Genomic DNA, 17885 nt, shown 5'->3' with positions numbered 1-17885 from the left:
GTTTGCAAACTGCTAAGATCCATTTATAGACTTAAGCAGGTGTCCCGCTCATGGAATAAAAGACTTTATCAAACGACCAAGACTTTTGAGTTTGAGCAAAATGCTGATGAACCTTGTGTTTATAAGTGTATAAAGGACAAAAATGTGGTATTCCTTGTTTTGCTTGTCGATGATATTCTAAGTTAATCTCATGGTCAATGTCAAAGATCAAAGAAGAAAGTTATTTGGATTTTGGTTCTCAAATTTTTAACATTCAAAGTTGTTTCATGAAAAACTAAATTGTAGAAGAGAAGGGGAACAAAAGCTTCTTATTGGTGCGAGCAGTGTGAACAAAAAATGTCATACAACAACAATTTCAACGAACCTATGACTTAAAAGGAAAACTTTTGAATAGTTCAATGACCATTTTGTAATTTTTTTGAAGTTGAGTGACCAATACGCAAACTTACTAATAGTTTAATGACATTTGATATAATTTACCCTAAAAATTAATATTATTAATATATGAGTTATTATCCTGTCCGTTATCAGTGGACTGACATATGGCAATATTTCACCCTTGTGGAAATTTTTAACTCTTATCACTAGTGCACCAAATTATTTTTTCTTAATACATATACATATATGATTGTTTATCATACAATAAATTGAAATTTTTTTATACAAGTAAACAATTAAATTGCAATAGGGGAAGGGGAAAAAAATTTAGAAACACAAGGATCAAACCTTAAATTTTATACCAATTAACTTGAACCCACACAATTTTGTCACAAAACTAATGTTGTGATTGACCAAAATTTTCTTATTGTATGCATTTTTGAAATTATATTTGATTTGTTTTAAGTCATTTCTATTTGATAATCTATTCCAATTACATATTTAATTATTTTAATGTTACTTATTTTCCATATTTCTGTTTGATTTAATTATACTTTTTTTCAATATTTGGCTAATAAATTTTGAATAAAAATTATACAAATAAATAAATCAAATATTTTTATAGCAATTAAAACCCGTGTATTGCACAGAGCAAATGCTAGTATACATATAAATAATGAGCTATTTTTGCACTAAAATTTGTTTATATTTTTTTAAATATATACCTCTAAAATCATATTCGGCTGTAGTGTTGATTATATAGAAGGGCTAAATTGGGAAAAATATTCATTCGGAAGGAAACTACAGTAGAGTAATTTTCAATGTTTTCGAAACCAAATCAGTTAGATCATCTGTTTCGGTTCGACCAATTCAAAACAAATAATTTATTAAAAATTCAAAAAATATAAAAACATAAAAACCAGTTCAATTAGTCTATACCAATTTACATCGGATCACTACTCTGGCCAATTTTTAATCTGATTGGGATAGCAGGTCTAATCCGGTTCAGACAACATTGGTAATTCTGTTTGGTTTTCTCATGAAATGCGGAAGAGGGCATTTGAACACAAAATCAGACTCCTCCCAATTTCCAGTTGCAATTAATAATATGACTAACTACAAGGTCTGCAAATCACCTTTCCAGATCTACTCAGCTGGTGTATTTACAGGAACCAGTGGCACTGATCTGGACCACGCAGTCACGGCGGTTGAATATGGAGTGGATGATGATGGGACTAAGTATTGGTTGGTGAACAACTCTTGGGGCAGTAGCTGGGGTGAAGAAAGCTACATTAGGATGCAAAGGAAGGCCTTTGTGGCATAGCAAACTGCATAAACTAGACTTCTGTGTTTTAGTTCATGGGAGGTAAAAGTACTAAGAAGGTACTTGTACTGGGAGTTAGATTGCATTTTTACCTCCACTACTTAAAAAATGAGCAAATTAGTCCATGTACATTAGATCAAAGTGCAAATTGATCATTCTGTTAAAAATTTCATCAATTTTTGTTGTTAAAAAGCATGAGACGCATGTGGCACGTCACATATCAATCTAGTTATTTCGTCAACCACGCCAATTTTTAACAGTCAAATGGATAAAATTTTAACAGAAATGACCAATTTGCTTTTTAATCTAATATACATGAATTAGGTTACCTATTTTTTATTAGAGAGGACAAAATACAATCTGACTCCTAGTAACAAGAGCCTCCTTAATACTTTTACCTTCAAGAGAGGACTTAATTCTATGAGTCTCTTAAATAAGGTAACTATATCATCCAAAGCCAACATATCCAAGTTCTGAGTAACATAGGCACAATCTTAACTAGCATTTTATTAGTAAATCAGTGTGGATTCCATGCTAAGCCAGCAAAAGAACAAACTTAGTTATAAAATTATGATCATTAATGTTAAACAAACCAGACTATCTTTTCCTGATGAAAAGACCACAATAGTTATTATAGCATATCACAAATGCTGGTTTGCTGGAACAGTAACAGGAATAATTGTCAAAGCTACATAGATCACTTACACCACTAAAGATCATCAATGGTTGTTTCTCTTCCTAGCTAGCTCCCGAGCCATCTCCCTTAATTCCTCCGGCGATGGAGGTCGTGGTCCCTCTGGAGGATACACTATATACGAACGCTTCACATTAAAGGAAAACAGAAGTCATTTAGGCTCGAATAAGAAATCATTTCGTACCAAGGAAAACAGGTAGACTTGAAATCCTTAACAAGAGAATGGACGCTAATTGAATAACTAAAAGGGTAAACTACACCATTAGTCACTAAATTATGAGTAAATTTTCGTTTTGATCACTTAACTAAAAAAAAGTTACAATTTACTCATTGAACTGTTCAAAAGTTTTCATTTAAGTCATTGAGCTATTAAAATCGATACTCAGTGGCTTTCTTTGTTTACACTGCTTGCACTAATAAAAAACCCTCTTTCCACTTCTCTTTTATAGTTCAATTTTTTTTTCATTAAACAGCTTTGGACGTCACGGATCTATGAACCAAAAATCAAACAACTTTTTTCTCTAATCTCTAACATTGACCATCAAATTGAATTGGATCTAAGGTATATTATCCTACTTGTCGATAGGTACTGATCTACCGTACCGATTGTCGAATCGTCACTTGGAGCTCACTGATAGAACTTTTAAAAAAGAAAAGATAATAGTTCAGCGACTTAAATAAAAACTTTTAAATAGTTCAGTGACTTAAATAAAAACTTTCAAATAGTTCAATAACTAAATTATAACTTTTTTTAGTTAAGTGACCAAAACGAAAACTTAATTAAATTTAATGACTAATGATATAGTTTACCCTAACTAAAATCTGCAAATAGGCAGATATATAACATAACTAACCTTTATAGAGCATCAATATGATTCATGTAAGAAAAAACAAATCGTAGAATAAACCTATACTAGAAAATCACAGTTCTCAACATTCCAATCTACAGGCGATGTTGAAATACAGAATTCCTATTTATTGCCAGACCAAAACAAGTTATCTAACCGGTTATCAAATTACAAAGAGATTCTTTTTATAATTTAACAAGAACAGGGTTAATAGGATCCCTGCATATATATTTTTTAAGTTGATTAGCATGAGCATATCACAGAAAAAATAACAAAACCACAGCATAAAAACATGACACAACATAAAAAGTAACATGAAAACGAATATCTCGAAATCTATATAATACAAACTTTTAGCATATCAATTTTGTATAAGTATAAAGTATGTTAAACATGATTATATTGCAGAAAATACATGATCATAGATACAGAAGATCTAATTGCATTCTTCCATTTACTTTATGAACCAACAAACCAAGTTACCAAAACACTGCTTTCTTACAAATACCTATTGCCACAATCCAGAATGTTCAGTTATAAAGAGGCCCAAATTTCAAAAAAGTTCGAATGAGTATTAAACTTTGTTCCAATTTCAAGCCTAATCCAGATATAAAAAAAACTCTCAATCTGTCACAGAGTTCAACGAGTCAGACAAATCCGACCAACTAAAAATTTGAAAAGAAAAAAGATACAACACAAAGAGAAGAAGAGATAAAAGAGAGTATACATTTCCCATAAATTTCTGGAGATTCTTGGTGTTGTTGGCGAAAGTGTACATAAGAACGATAGGGATCGTAACATAGAGACCGAATTTGGCGATTTCAAGAACACCCTTTGAAGTGCCTAAAGAAGACATTCTCCTTTTCACTTTCCACAGAGACAAAAAATTGATGGGAATTCGCGAGGAGAGTGAAAACTTTTGCAAAGTTGCCCTTCATACATCTCAAAATTTGTGAGGCTGAAACCTTGGATACGTAATATGGGAAGATGCCCGGTTCTGGGCTCTTCTTTCGACAGAAAATATCTTAATGGGCTCATAGCTCCTAAAATAATGCCCTAACAACAAACATGGATCTCTTTGATCTTTTCTAGATATTTACTTTAGCAGACTTGAGGCTTATTGCATGTTAAAGTCCCCACACCTTTGCTAGCATGGTTGTTATTTGAAGTGATTTGAATAATTAACGGGAATCTGTGGTGATTAAAGGTACTCATGCTCGGGTCAGGCTAGGTTTAAACAAACATGGATCTCTTTGATCTTTTTTAGATATTTACTTTAGCAGACTTGAGGCTTATTGCATGCTAAAGTCCCCACACCTTTGCTAGCACGGTTGTTATTTGAAGTGCTTTGAATAATTAACGGGAATCTGTGGTTATTAGATGTGCTCATGGCCGGGTCGGCCCGGGTTTGAGCTTAAATATGATATTAACATACTTTATGTTTACTTAAGTTTGGCCTGACCCGAAATTTTGGCTTAAAATTTTCTCTAAACTCGCCCATATTTGTAAAAGGTTAACTCAAGCCCATTTTAAGCTCACCCATATTATTATTTAATTTTTTAAAAATAAATATTTATTTTATTTTATTTTAATATTTAATAATTTTATACAATTTTTTATTTATTGAATTTTTTTATAATCATCTTAACATTGTTTTAATGTTTACATTAGAGTAGTATTATATATTTAGTATAGGTTTATTTTTTTAATGTGTTCTAATATATAAAAATAAAATAATATAAAGTATTATAAACTTAAAATGGCTCGGGTCGGGCCGAGATTGGGCCTTAAATGTTCAAACTCAAGCCCAGTCTATATTTCAAAACGGGCCTAATTTTTTTATCCAAGCCCATTTTTCAGGCTTAATTTTTTTGCCCAAACCCACCTAAATTTCGGACGGGCCTTCAGGTTTGGGCAGGTAGCCTGGCCCATGAACATGTCTAATGGTGATAAGGTATTGGTTAATTTTGAATAGCAGGAACCATTTTGTTCTAAAATATATAGAATGACTATGTCGAGTCAACTTGGTAACCATCAAGTTGAAAAAGTATGCATGCATTTGGAGGAAATTTTAATAAAACCTCATGAGAAAATTGAAAAACGAAAAGAAAGCTTAAAAGAAAGTTTCTTACAAATTATAGGCAAGATTCTTTCTAGCAATTTCTTAGTTCCAAACATCATGAATTGTTGGTAAAGTAATACACTATTGAATTTGTGCATCTCATGATGAAATGTGGAGATTGAAGAGCAAATGATCACTTGGTATCTTGGTGATTTTTGTCAAGAGGTCGGTGATGTTGTCCAATCACAACCTTATTGGAATTTTGATGATGTTTGCAAGCTAGCAATCCATGTAGAGAAGCAAATCAAGGTGAATGGTTCTCGCAAGACCCTACGGAAAAGAAAAAATTTCTAAAAGAGGCAGTGCCTCAATTTCTAAACATTTGCCTACTACTAAGATTACATTTTTAAAATCAGTTCAACGACACAAAGGCAACCATATACCTAAGTTGTTAAGCATATAATCAAGTAGTTATGAAGAATGATGGATTATATGCTTTTATATTCTAGAGGAGATCTCACTCCTATCGGTTATACTATTTCTGACTTCCAAACGTGTTGAGATTTGATGAAATCAACATTGGGCTATATATTTGTCCTACGTGGTGGGTCTACAGTGTGGAGAAGTGTGAAGCATGGTTGTACTATTTACTATACTATAGAGGTCGATATATGGTTGCTTCTAAAGTAATAAAAGAAGCAATATGGCTTCGGAAAATCTTTACGAATTTTGAAGTCGTTCTTAGTATGAAAAAAGCTATCACACTATATTCTGATAATAATGCATCAATAGCTAACACCAAGGAAACTAGAAACAACAAGAGCACAAAACACATTGATAGAAAGTATTAAATTAAAAGAGAGGCAGCAATGGACAAAATAAAGGATGTAGTCAAAGTCACATTAGAGGACAACCTTGTGGATCTGTTTAGCAAGACTTAGGTGGCTAGGAGTTTTGAGAAACATGTAAAGGGCATGGGAATAAGAAACATGACTCATCTACCTCGCTAAGGTAAAGGGGAGACTGTTGGAATTAATGCCCTTAGTGTAGTATTTTCATCTATGTATACTTGTATTTTTTGAACAAATTAGTTTAATAAAGTATTCATTGATTACATTAATATTCTTTGTGTATTTTCCTTAATGGTTTTTGCTTGCAATGAAAAATGAAAATAAATATTGGCTCATAGATTATCTAACGTTTAACTAGTATTAAGTGGTATTACTTGGTCGGATCGTAATAAGAAAATACAACTTATATCAATAGATAATCCAAACATGTCTTTAGTATAATCGGAAAGGATCAAACTGATTGAAAGACTAATATGTCATCTATCAAGTCCAATTAGGGAGATACTTTGTCTTTAGCATCAGAGTGGGTGACTCCCAAAAGATAGAGACATAAATGTGACTGATTGTACTGATAGTAGATCGTATAGGAACCAAGTAAAATAGATACTAGATCCGTTTGTGGTTTTATTCACTTGTGATGTTCAAAGTGTGACATACCTTAATCCTAAGTTGATGATAGAGTATGCATGTGTGACTCGTATATTTTGAAGTAAATGAAAGCTTGAGTTCAAGGAACCGAAAGCTAGTACGTTGGATATACGATTTCTGCAATATATAGCATCATTTCACAATAGTGGAATTCATAGCCCAAGTAAAGAGTAAAAGATATCACCTCATTGGCATTACATGATAGATAAAAAGTAAACGTGACCATGAGTCATTTGTCTTTGTGATAAATGATTTGGTTACTATTTAATAGTAATTTATTTTTCATGATGAAAAATGTAATGGTTATTGTGAGATAAAATAGGGTCATATTGGGAGAACGAATTTATCCCAAAAAGGCTAAGAATATCCTGTGAGGGTAACACGCTTAAGACAAAGTCATTGGACGAACACTTATTAAGTAACTTTCATAATTGTATACAAAAAAGATAGCTCAGTACGATACTTTAGTGGAATGACTTCATTACAAAATAAGTTTATAATTAATAAGCAAAAAGTCGAAACTTAATTATAAATTATTTGATCCCAAATTATATATGCCTAATCAGTACCTCTGTTAGCTTATTGAAACCAGAAATGAATTTCATATACAACAAAATAAATAAAAATGAATGGAAACGATAAAGTAAAAGAAATATATCGTATTCGCAGTGAATATGTATTCTCTCTAAGTACATAAATGACTAAAGAATGAATTTAAGGTTTACGAATTATCATTTATATAATTGAAATTTGAAAATAGAATTAAATTAATTAGTCATTATGAACTTGTTGAATAAAAGAATTGAATATATTTTCTCATAAATTCTATTATGGTAAAGTTGTTATGACTTTAATGAAATTAGAATTGTATTGAGAAAATTATTTAATTGAGAGATTAATTTAATTAATTAAATAATATTTATTTTGGGAAATAGAAAATAAATATTGGATTGGTTTAAATTATAAAGTGTTGCATCAAAATCTCAAAAAGCACATGTAATTGCACCCAATACATGAGAGGCCCAACTTGTATCTTGTGTGAACAAAAGGGGCGGCAACCCTATTAAAAATAAAGGGGTTTGTCGCCCCCCTATATCACTTAGAGTGGGATTGTGTTTAGAATTTAAATAAAATTATTTGTCAATGACTTGTTTAACTAAGATTCTTGTACTTCTCCCTATATTTATAGAGCATCGATTGACCTAAAGAGATAATTCATGCAACATTGAGATATTGTTATTCTACCATAAAGTACTGGTAATTTATTTACTTAGAATAAATTTTATTTTCTGGGAATTATGATCTTTACCAAATTTTATAGATAGAACTTATTTTTCTACTAAAAGTAAGTAAATCATTTTATTTTATGTTTTGGTTCGTGTTGCTCAAGCCTACACTCGAGGCGATTCATGGTATGAGGATAGCAAAAAAGGTTGTTCGGTTGAAAGCTAGGCTAAATTAAATCTATCTCACCTTGCACAAAACACAATAATTATTTAGGTTTAATGTTTAATACTATAAATATCACAAAAGGGTTGACATTGAAAAAAATAAAACTTTCGTTGTAACTGTAAAACAAGTTTTCTTAATCAATTTTTCTAACATCTAAAAGGTTAAATGGAATGCAATTTAATAGATAGTCATGTTATTTCTCAACTGCTTTTTGCAAATGACTCCCTCTTCTTTTTGGAAGTTAACTATTCAAATTGCAAGGTGTTTATTGACTTGATCCAAGATTATTTTCATGCGTCGAGATAGCTAGTGAACTATGAGAAATCCACTATGGTGTTTAGCTCAAACACTCTTAGTAAGCTAAAACAACTTATCCTATTAGTGTTGCAATTTCAGACAATCTAAGCATTTATCTTGGTATTTCTACTGTTTGGGGTAGATCACGAATAGCAGCCCTTGGTTATACCAAAGGCAAAATGAGATGTCAAATGAAGAGTTGGAAACAACAAACCTTATCCGCCAAGAGGCAGAGAATGATGCTTTAGGTAGTGGTAACTGCTATACCTGCCAATGTAATGACTTGTGTTAAATTTCCCAAGTTTCTCTATCAATAAATGAGTGCAGCCATGGTAGGATTCTGGTGGGGACAACTTGGAACTGAAAGAAAGATTCATTGGAAGGCTTGGCATATTCTAACTAGACCTAAATCTTAAATGGGTTAGGATTCAGGGATTTTGAATGTTTTAATCTAACGCTACTATCTAACCAAAGCTAGAGAATAATTCAAGAGCCTGAAGCTCTATGGCCAAGTATTTTGAAAGGACTTTACTTTCCTCACATATTTTTTATGGAAGTAGGGAAGGCTGCTCAAGCCTCTTGGACATAGGTTAGTTTGGTGGATGGAATGGATTTTTTTAAAGAATTTGTTATTGTGGCAAGTCAATAGTGGTGAGAAGATCAATATTTGGGAAGACAAATGGGTTTATAGACTTGATGGATATAAGCTGAACTTCTTTGGGACAGTTGAACCCTCAATGCTAAAGCTGGTTGCAAATATTATGAATAAGAGTGAGGGTAGGTGGAACGTTTCTTTAATCAAGAATGGATTTCAGAGCAAGAGAACCAGGCTATTGTGAAACTACCTATATGCGAGATAGAGGAAGAGGATAAACTTGTATGGCATCACAATATTCGAGGAAACTATTTAGTTAAATCCGGCTACGATATGCTGAGAACTAAAAAAGTAAAGAAAGAACAACTTAGCTTGAATTCATCTACGCTTAGGGTGGATATGAAGATTTGGAATATCCACTACACCAAAATAGGCTTTTAGCGGCATTTTTTAGGCCTTTAGCGGCACTTTTTAGCGCTGCTAAAAGTATTAAAGCGCCGCAAAAAATGCCGCTGTTGTCAACACTGCTAACGTTTACGGTGTTTATAGAAATAAACGCCGCTAAAGAATGTGTTCTTTAGTGGCGCTTTTCTCACAAACGCCGCTAATGGTCATGTTCTTCATTTCTCACAAACGCCGCTAAAGGTCATGTTCTTTAACGACGCTTTTCTCACAAACGCCGCTAAAATTCATGTTCTTTAGCGGCGCTTCCCTCATAAACGCCGCTATTGTCTGATGACCTTTAGCGGCGCTTTTCTTAAAAACGCCACAAATTTTGAGATTTTTGCAAAATTAAATTTTTCATATTTTCAACCATCTTGCAGCAACAAATCAAAAGCAACCCAATCTAAACAAGCCAAAAGTAATAAATCTATATAATATTTTAAATTAAACGAATAAAATAATATTAATATCAATAAATAAAATATAATTCATATTATTTTACAAAAATGTTAAAAGTTAAAATGATAAAAATATTTATACAATACACTATGACGGCAGATGTTGCGATTGCTGAAACATCTTCATCATGTTCTGAAGCTACTGTTAGAGTTTATCGTACTTTCTGCTCTACTCTGCTTCCCTCGCTGTCGCCTCTGCTTTAAGTTGTAGCTGGAGTTCTTCATATTTCTTTTGAACCTCAATTGTGGTCGCTTGCATCTGAGCTATCTGGTCTTTTAACCTCTGAACTTCAGCTTGAGACTGACTCGCCGAAAGCATGTATTGCCGCGAGCTGGATCCAAAATATTGGGTTGGGTTAATAAAAGATCCTTAAAATCTAACCCGACCATACCTTTTAGGACCCAAAACTTCTGCAATAATTTGGTTATCAATGTCTTCAAGATGAACAGAACTCTCACTGGAAGCAAGCGCTTCGTACTCCGCCTTTTTATCCTTTAGTTTTTCCTAATAAATAAATCACATAGTTAGGAATGCAATATATATTAAAAAAACAAATGCAACATAACTTAACAGTAGTCATATTACAAGCAATGAATTAAACCATTAGAAAATAAACACTATAAATAACTAAAACAAGTCAAATCTTATTAAGTAAACGTACCATAATTTCTGCAGCTTCAGGAGTCATAGGAGATCCATCTTTCTTCCTATGTGTAATTTCAAAAAGTTGAAAGCGTCCAACTTTTTGACCGGACGACAGTTCCTACAATATAGTAGTAAAAATATTATTTAATGGAAAGTTATACATATTTGACAGTATTAAAAAATGAAAAATACCTCCGCCTCAACTACACATGCAAAACTTTTCGAACCGGTTGTGTGAGTGAATTTCTGTTTCTGCCTGCTGCTTTTTCCAACTCGTTCATGATCCTACGTTATGAAATTTTTAGTATATAAATAGTAAATACTATAAACCAAAATAATTACAAGAGTTTGGAAGTACGTCATACCTCGCCTTTCTTCGATTGCCAAAATCTAACCGCTTTTTCCCATTGGTACCTCAGCATACCCAGCGGGACATTTTGCAATTTCTCTTCGAGGGTTTTTTTTGTCTTATCATAATCTTTCTTTAAAGTACTTTTATGGTCTCTCTATCTTTTTCCCAATGCCTTCTTTACATAAGTATCCTAGACCTCTAAAGCAAACCTCGCCTACAAAAAATACAAGTTACGAAAGTAAATATAAATGAAACTTAAACCTAAGTATTACAGATGACATTAACGTTTTGTTACCTTAATATTATCGAGGGCTTGGTTTTTGTTACTATCGGGCATTTTATGCCATGACTCGTAGTTGATAGGCAACATATTCGCATTTCATGCTAAAATGCCCAAGTATCCTGCTAAAAGTTGAGCTTCTAATCCAACAGGCTAACCAAAACTGTTTCGTCCAACTTTGACATGCTCGACTGGATCTAACTTGTATAAATCTCTAAGTAGCGTACGTCCTCGACCTCTATACGTCCCACCATTTTCAGCTGAAAAATGGTATATTATAATATAAGAATTTGAAAAGTAAATCAATTATAAGTCAACACGCATGTAAATTAAATGTAAAATTACTTTGAACTTCTGTAGGATCCTCAAGTGTATTCGGAACATTCGAAGATCCAATAGCTGACCGTTGTTCACTATTTGTTTCTGCCGAGTTTGGAGCATTTTGAACAATGCTTACATATCGCATTTTTCTCCTAGGCATTTTATCTGCAGTACACATAAAATAGTTGAAAAGTTAGTAACTAATTACAACAATAACAACACATATAAAGTAGTTGAAATAAAACAGCACATATAAAATAGTTGAAAAGTTATGCATTATGTACGTTATTAATTATTGTATTTAATTTGTAAGTTATGGAATGATATATTTTACAATGATTAAGTTATGTAAATAATATGAGTTATTAAGTTACGCATATATATAAGTTATTAAATTATGTAAGTTATTATGTGAGTTATGATATAACATGTATAACTTATTAAGTTATGTGAGTTATTAATTATTGTATTTAATTTGTAAGTTATGGAATGATATATTTTAAAATTATTAAGTTATGTATTATGTAAGCTATGTAAGTTATTTAAGTTACGTAAGTTGTGTATTATGTTAGTTATGTACTATGTAAGTTATATGTATTATGTATGTCATGTATGTCATGTATAATATTAATTAAGTTGTGTATTATGTATGTTATGTATAATATTAATTAAGTTGTGTATTATGTAAGTTATGTAAGAAATGTATTATGTAAGTTGTGTATAATGTTAGTTATCAAAGTTATGTACTATGTAAGTTATTTAAGTTATGTAAGTTGTGTATTATGTAAGTTATTATGTTATTATGTAAGTTATGCAAGTTTATATATAAGTTTATATATAAGTTATGTAAGTATATCACTTTTATGTATATTATTTATAATTATTTTTTAAATTATAAAATTTATTACTAATAAAATTGAAAGGTAGGTCTCTAGACATGGTTGATTTATAGTTCAATCTCTAGACATGGTTGATTTAGCAGCAAAAAACAATAGAAGGTACCATCTTAGCTACAAAAACCAATTAAAATCCTTTATATCCTAAACAAAATAATAGTTTAAGTATTATTAAATAAAATAAAATACATATTAAAATGAAAGAAGTGTTATTATTTGTGTAAAAGAATAAAAAAAATTATAAATTCAGAAATTATAAAAAGATAACATGCTGTTCATTGATAATAAATTAAGCTACACAAGCAAAAATGGCTAGAGGAACAAAACATGGTACAGAAACAGAAATAGAAAACAAAAAATAGAGAAACAAAAACTGCTACAGAAACAAAAAATTATGTGTTCATATTCCTTTCTAAGCTGCAAGATTTGTTACCAAGTAAAAGAATTGAATTTCAAGAAAGAAAACCAAACAAATAAATAAAATTTGTGATTTAAGCAAAGTCCCCAGTACTTTCATCAAACAATAAATCTCTAAACCTATGGGAAGAAACATAAAGCAGACAGTCAGCAGCAAAATAAAATGATATTTACAAGACTGTCAACAAAATTCATCCAAGACAGTAAGCAAAATAAAGAAACATAAAGAGACAGTAAGCCCTAAAATTCCTCCAAGACTGTCGAGATTATCTATGCTAAACTCCAACTCATTTCCAACCTATCGTCACCAATAACAAGACATTTATTCCAAATAATTGAAAGCATTATCTATATAAAAGAAATGAAAGCATTACAGAATACGTCCCATAAACCGAGAAGACGACAATGGAGACAAATGAACACAAAATAAACCGAGAAATGAAAGCATTACCTTGACGACGATGAAGATAAATGAAAGGAGAGAAAACCCTATACACAGAGAAGACGATTTCACTTAATTTCAGGCTCATCAACAAATTACAAACAAAAAAATTACAAAAACAAGAAAACCCAAAGTTTAAATACACGGGCAAAGAAAACAATCGAACTTTAAAAAATCGAACCTTCTTCGTCTTCATTGTCTGGGTTATGTAAGTATGAAAGAAATCGAAACACTAAAGCTTTTCCTTGTAAGGAAAAAACCAATTGAAGAATGGCATGTAAGAAATCGACAAACTGCTCTCTCTGCCTCTGACTGGTTAGGGATTTCGATAGATAGGGGATTTGTGGATTTGGGGCTGGGGGCGGGAAATTTTAAGATATATTTGCGGCATTTTAGGCAAAAACGCCGCTATTGCTTCTGATATTTGCGGCGTTTTAATAAAAAATGCCACCAAAATAAAGTACTGAACAAAAATCGGTGCCATTTTACTAAACTTTAATGCATATTTCCGGCGTTTCTAGCAAAAACGCCAGTATAAATTCATTTCATGAAGCGAAACGGTGCCGCATTGACAAACATTAATTCACTCTTGCGGCGTTTGCTTAAAAAACGCCACTATAAGATTTTATTCTAGTAGAGAAACGGTGCCATATTAGCAAACATTAATTCACTCTTGCGGCGTTTTCCTAAAAAACGCCACTATAAGATTTTATTCTAGTAGAGAAACGGCTCCGCTTTGGCAAATTTTAATAAATCCTTGCAGCGTTTTTATTAAAAATGCCACAAAAATATTTCATTCCTTAAGATAAACGGCGCCGTTTTGACAAATTTTAAAACATAATAACGGCGTTTTTCGGAAAAACGCCACTAAAAAAATTAAATTCCTTAACTGAAACGACGGCGTATAAAAAAATTTGAATATATATTTGCGGCGTTTTCAGAAATCAACACCGCTAATGTTACCTGTTCCGGCGTTTACAGAAGAAACGCCACTAATAAATCAAATTCTTGTAATGAAATGACACCGTTTTGGAAAATTCTAATACAAATTAGCGGCGTTTTTTCTATAAACACCGTCAAAGCTCACATATTTTACAATTTTTTATATTCAAATTATTATATATTGCATATCAATTTTAAATTAATAATCTTTACAATTTATTATTATCTCTTTTACAATTATATAAAGAACTTATTTAATATATAAATTAAAAAGTACTAATTAATCTAAATCTTAAACCCTAACCTGACCCCAAATCTCTAACCCCTAAACTTTATTTAATATATAAATTAACAAACACTAATTAATCTAAATCCTAAACCCTGAACCCGACCTCGAATCCCTAACCCCTAACCCCTAAACTTTATTTAATATATAAATTAAAAAACACTAATTAATCTAAACCCTAAACCATAACCCGATCCTAAATCTCTAACCCTTAACCCCTAACCCCTAACCCTTAAACCTTATTTAATATATAATTAAAACATACTAATTAATCTAAACCCTAAACTCTAACCTAACATCGAATCCCTAAACCTTAAATCCCTAACTCTTAACATCTAACCCCTAACCTAACCCCTAACCCCTAACCCCTAAACCTTAAATCACATTAACCCTTAAACTAGAATCCCTAATCCATAATCCTTAATTCCGTAATCTATAAAACTTAAAATTGTAACTCCTAAACCAGTCTTAAATCCTAAATTAACCATATATATATACACCCTAAACCATATTTATTAAACCCTAAACTATAATGATAATTAAATTAAATATTTTAAAATTAATACTATCTTATCTCTTACAATTATATTTGAAATTATTTATTATATAAATTAAAAATCAATCAATCGTGTACCCAAAAAATTTTAAAATTATGGCTTAATAATAGTATTTTAATTTTTCTATTTTTAACAAATATTTTTTTATGTTTTTTTATTTCAATTTATTTATATGTGTCATTATTTCAAATTAATCCATTTTTAACAAATATTCATTTAAAATTAAATTGAATTTTAATTAATATAAATAAACAAATTAAATAGTAATTAATTCAATATTTTAAAATTAATACTATCTCTTTTACGATTATATAAGAAATTATTTAATATATAAACTAAAAAAAATTAGTAATGTATCCAAAAAACTTTAAAATTATTTTAAATAATAGTATTTTAAATTTTCCATTTTTAACAAATATTTTAGATTATTTTAAATCCCTCAGCATTAGCGGCGCATCCTTAAAAACGCCACTAAATCCCCGAAAGCTAAGAAAACGGCATCGTCGGGCTTAGGTTTTTTGCGGCACTTTTCCAAAAATGTCGCTAAAGCCCTGAGCATTAGCGGCGCGTACTTAAAAAAGCTGCTAAATCCTCGAAAGCTCAGAAAACGGCGTCATTGGGCTTATGTTTTTTTGTGGCCCTTTATCAAAAACGCCGCTAAAGCCCTGAGCATTAGCGGCGCTTACTTAAAAACGCCGCTAAATCCCCGAAAGCTAAGAAAATGACGTCGTTGGGCTTAGGTTTTTTTGTGGCGCTTTATAAAAAACATCGCTAAAGCCCTGAGCATTAGCAGCGCTTTATTAAAAACGCCCCTAAATCCCCGAAAGCTCAGAAAACGGCGTCGTTGGGCTTAGATTTTTTTGTGGCATCAAAAACGTCGCTAAAGCCCTGAGCATTAGCGGCGCTTACTTAAAAATGCCGCTAAATCCCCGAAAGCTCAGAGGCGTCATTGGGCTTAGGTTTTTTTGTGGCGCTTTATCAAAAACGCCGCTAAAGCCTTGAGCATTAGTGGCACTTTATTAAAAACGCCGCTAAATCCCCGAAAGCTCGAAAAACGACGTCGTTGGGCTTAGGTATTTTGCGGCGCGTTTTCGAAAACGTCGCTAATGCTTATTTTCAGCAGCGTTTTCTGTGGAGCGCCGCTAGTGATCGATCTTTAGCGGCGTTTTTTATCCAACCGCCGCTAAAAGCGCCGCTAAAAGCCTGTTTTGGTGTAGTGATCATTTGGCATTTGAACGTACCTAGCAATATTCAAATTTTTATCTAGAAATTTTGTTCTAATGCATTGACATCAAAAGTAGGACTTTGGAAGAGAAAATTTCTGCCAAACCCAATTTGTGAAATCTGCCAGCAATATGACAAAACTATTGAGCATTTACGTTTTGATTGTGACTGGGTAAGAGTAATTTAGTTTGAAACTGTGTATGGTTCGCGAATTTCTAGGGAATCAGTTACTACCTTTGATGACTGGTTGTTGTCTGTTATTAGAAATATTGAAAGATTGGAGGCTAAAAATGGTGACTTATTGTTTAGAATATGTTATTTAGCTTGGCATATCTGGAAGATGCAATGTGAAACAGTTATGCAGTGGAAGCAGATTGATATTTGAAATACTATTAGGAGGATACAAATTGCATCGAAGGAAATGATAGATTGTAAAAAAGGTGATGGTAATTTGAAAAGAGTATCGAAGACCACTTCACTAGAAAGCTCATGGGAGAAACTTGAGGAACAATTCCTAAAAATCAATTGCGATGGGGTCTTTGACATTAAGTCATAGACAATTGGCCTTGGAGTTGTTGTCAAGGATTGTACAGGGGCTTTGGTGGATGGCACAGGCTTGAGTACAATTTCAAACTCCTCGAAAATGGCTGAAGATTTGGCACTAAACTTGGGTGCTGAATATGCCAATAATAAGAGCTTTTGGAAGATTATTCTTGAAACAGTTTCACGAATTGTATATTATGAGCTTGTGAAAAACAAAGAACATCGCATATGGAAGTTGAAACGTGTTATTGTCACGGTAGATAGGATGATCAAAGATCTCTCGCAAGTGAGGATCAACTTGATCAGGGGAACAACAAACGAGGTTATAGACTGGGTTGCTTCCCAGTATAAGGAGATGAGTTTAATAAAATGGGTTACTCGACTTCATTCGATGGCTTGTCTGCTCCTCCAAATTAGTTTGCATTTTCCTAGATTGGTTTGAGGTATTTGTCAGGTGCCTCTAGTTCTATTTTAGGATTACCTTCACATTAGCTTTGGGTTGTTTATAGATTGTTTGGTTATGATCTGAGTGTTTGGTTTTAATGAATCTAAGTGAAGTATTTTTTACCAAAAAAATAGAAGACATTATCTTTTTAATTGATAAAAATGAATTTTTTAAAAATATGTAGATCAAATGTAAATTTTGTGTTAATTTCTTAATGATTGTAAATTTATTTATATTATGTAAATGGGTATCTATTGAAAGTAGAAATCAACGATGGAAAATTAAGCTTTATATTCAAGGAACGAAAATTTCATTGATTGTGGAATTTCAAAATATCTCAAGTTGTTAAAGGATAGGTAATGAAAATTTTAATTTCATAATTTAATTTAATTTAGAAGTATGATTATTATAAAATTATTGTTATTTAATTAAAAAAGAAACGAAATAGAAGAGAAAATGATTATTACAACAATTTGTTTCAAA

At 31.7% G+C, this 17885-nt stretch overlaps 1 protein-coding gene across 1 annotated transcript; it reads right to left on the bottom strand.

Moving 5' to 3' along the window:
- Positions 1 to 2237: 2237 nt before the first annotated feature.
- On the bottom strand, positions 2238 to 4254 carry LOC107915009 (uncharacterized). Its single transcript, XM_016844099.2, has 2 exons — positions 3972 to 4254; positions 2238 to 2523 (listed from the first exon to the last, which is right to left on the bottom strand). Exons 1-2 carry the CDS (start codon positions 4098 to 4100, stop codon positions 2422 to 2424), a joined length of 231 nt encoding a protein of 76 aa, XP_016699588.1. The 5' UTR covers positions 4101 to 4254; the 3' UTR covers positions 2238 to 2421.
- Between the last annotated feature and the right edge of the window lie 13631 nt (positions 4255 to 17885).

Source organism: Gossypium hirsutum, chromosome D10 (assembly GCF_007990345.1).
Source record: "Gossypium hirsutum isolate 1008001.06 chromosome D10, Gossypium_hirsutum_v2.1, whole genome shotgun sequence".
In the NCBI taxonomy this organism is placed as follows: domain Eukaryota; kingdom Viridiplantae; phylum Streptophyta; class Magnoliopsida; order Malvales; family Malvaceae; genus Gossypium; species Gossypium hirsutum.
Note: the sequence above shows the minus strand (reverse complement) of the source record. Positions and strands in the feature narration are given on the sequence as shown.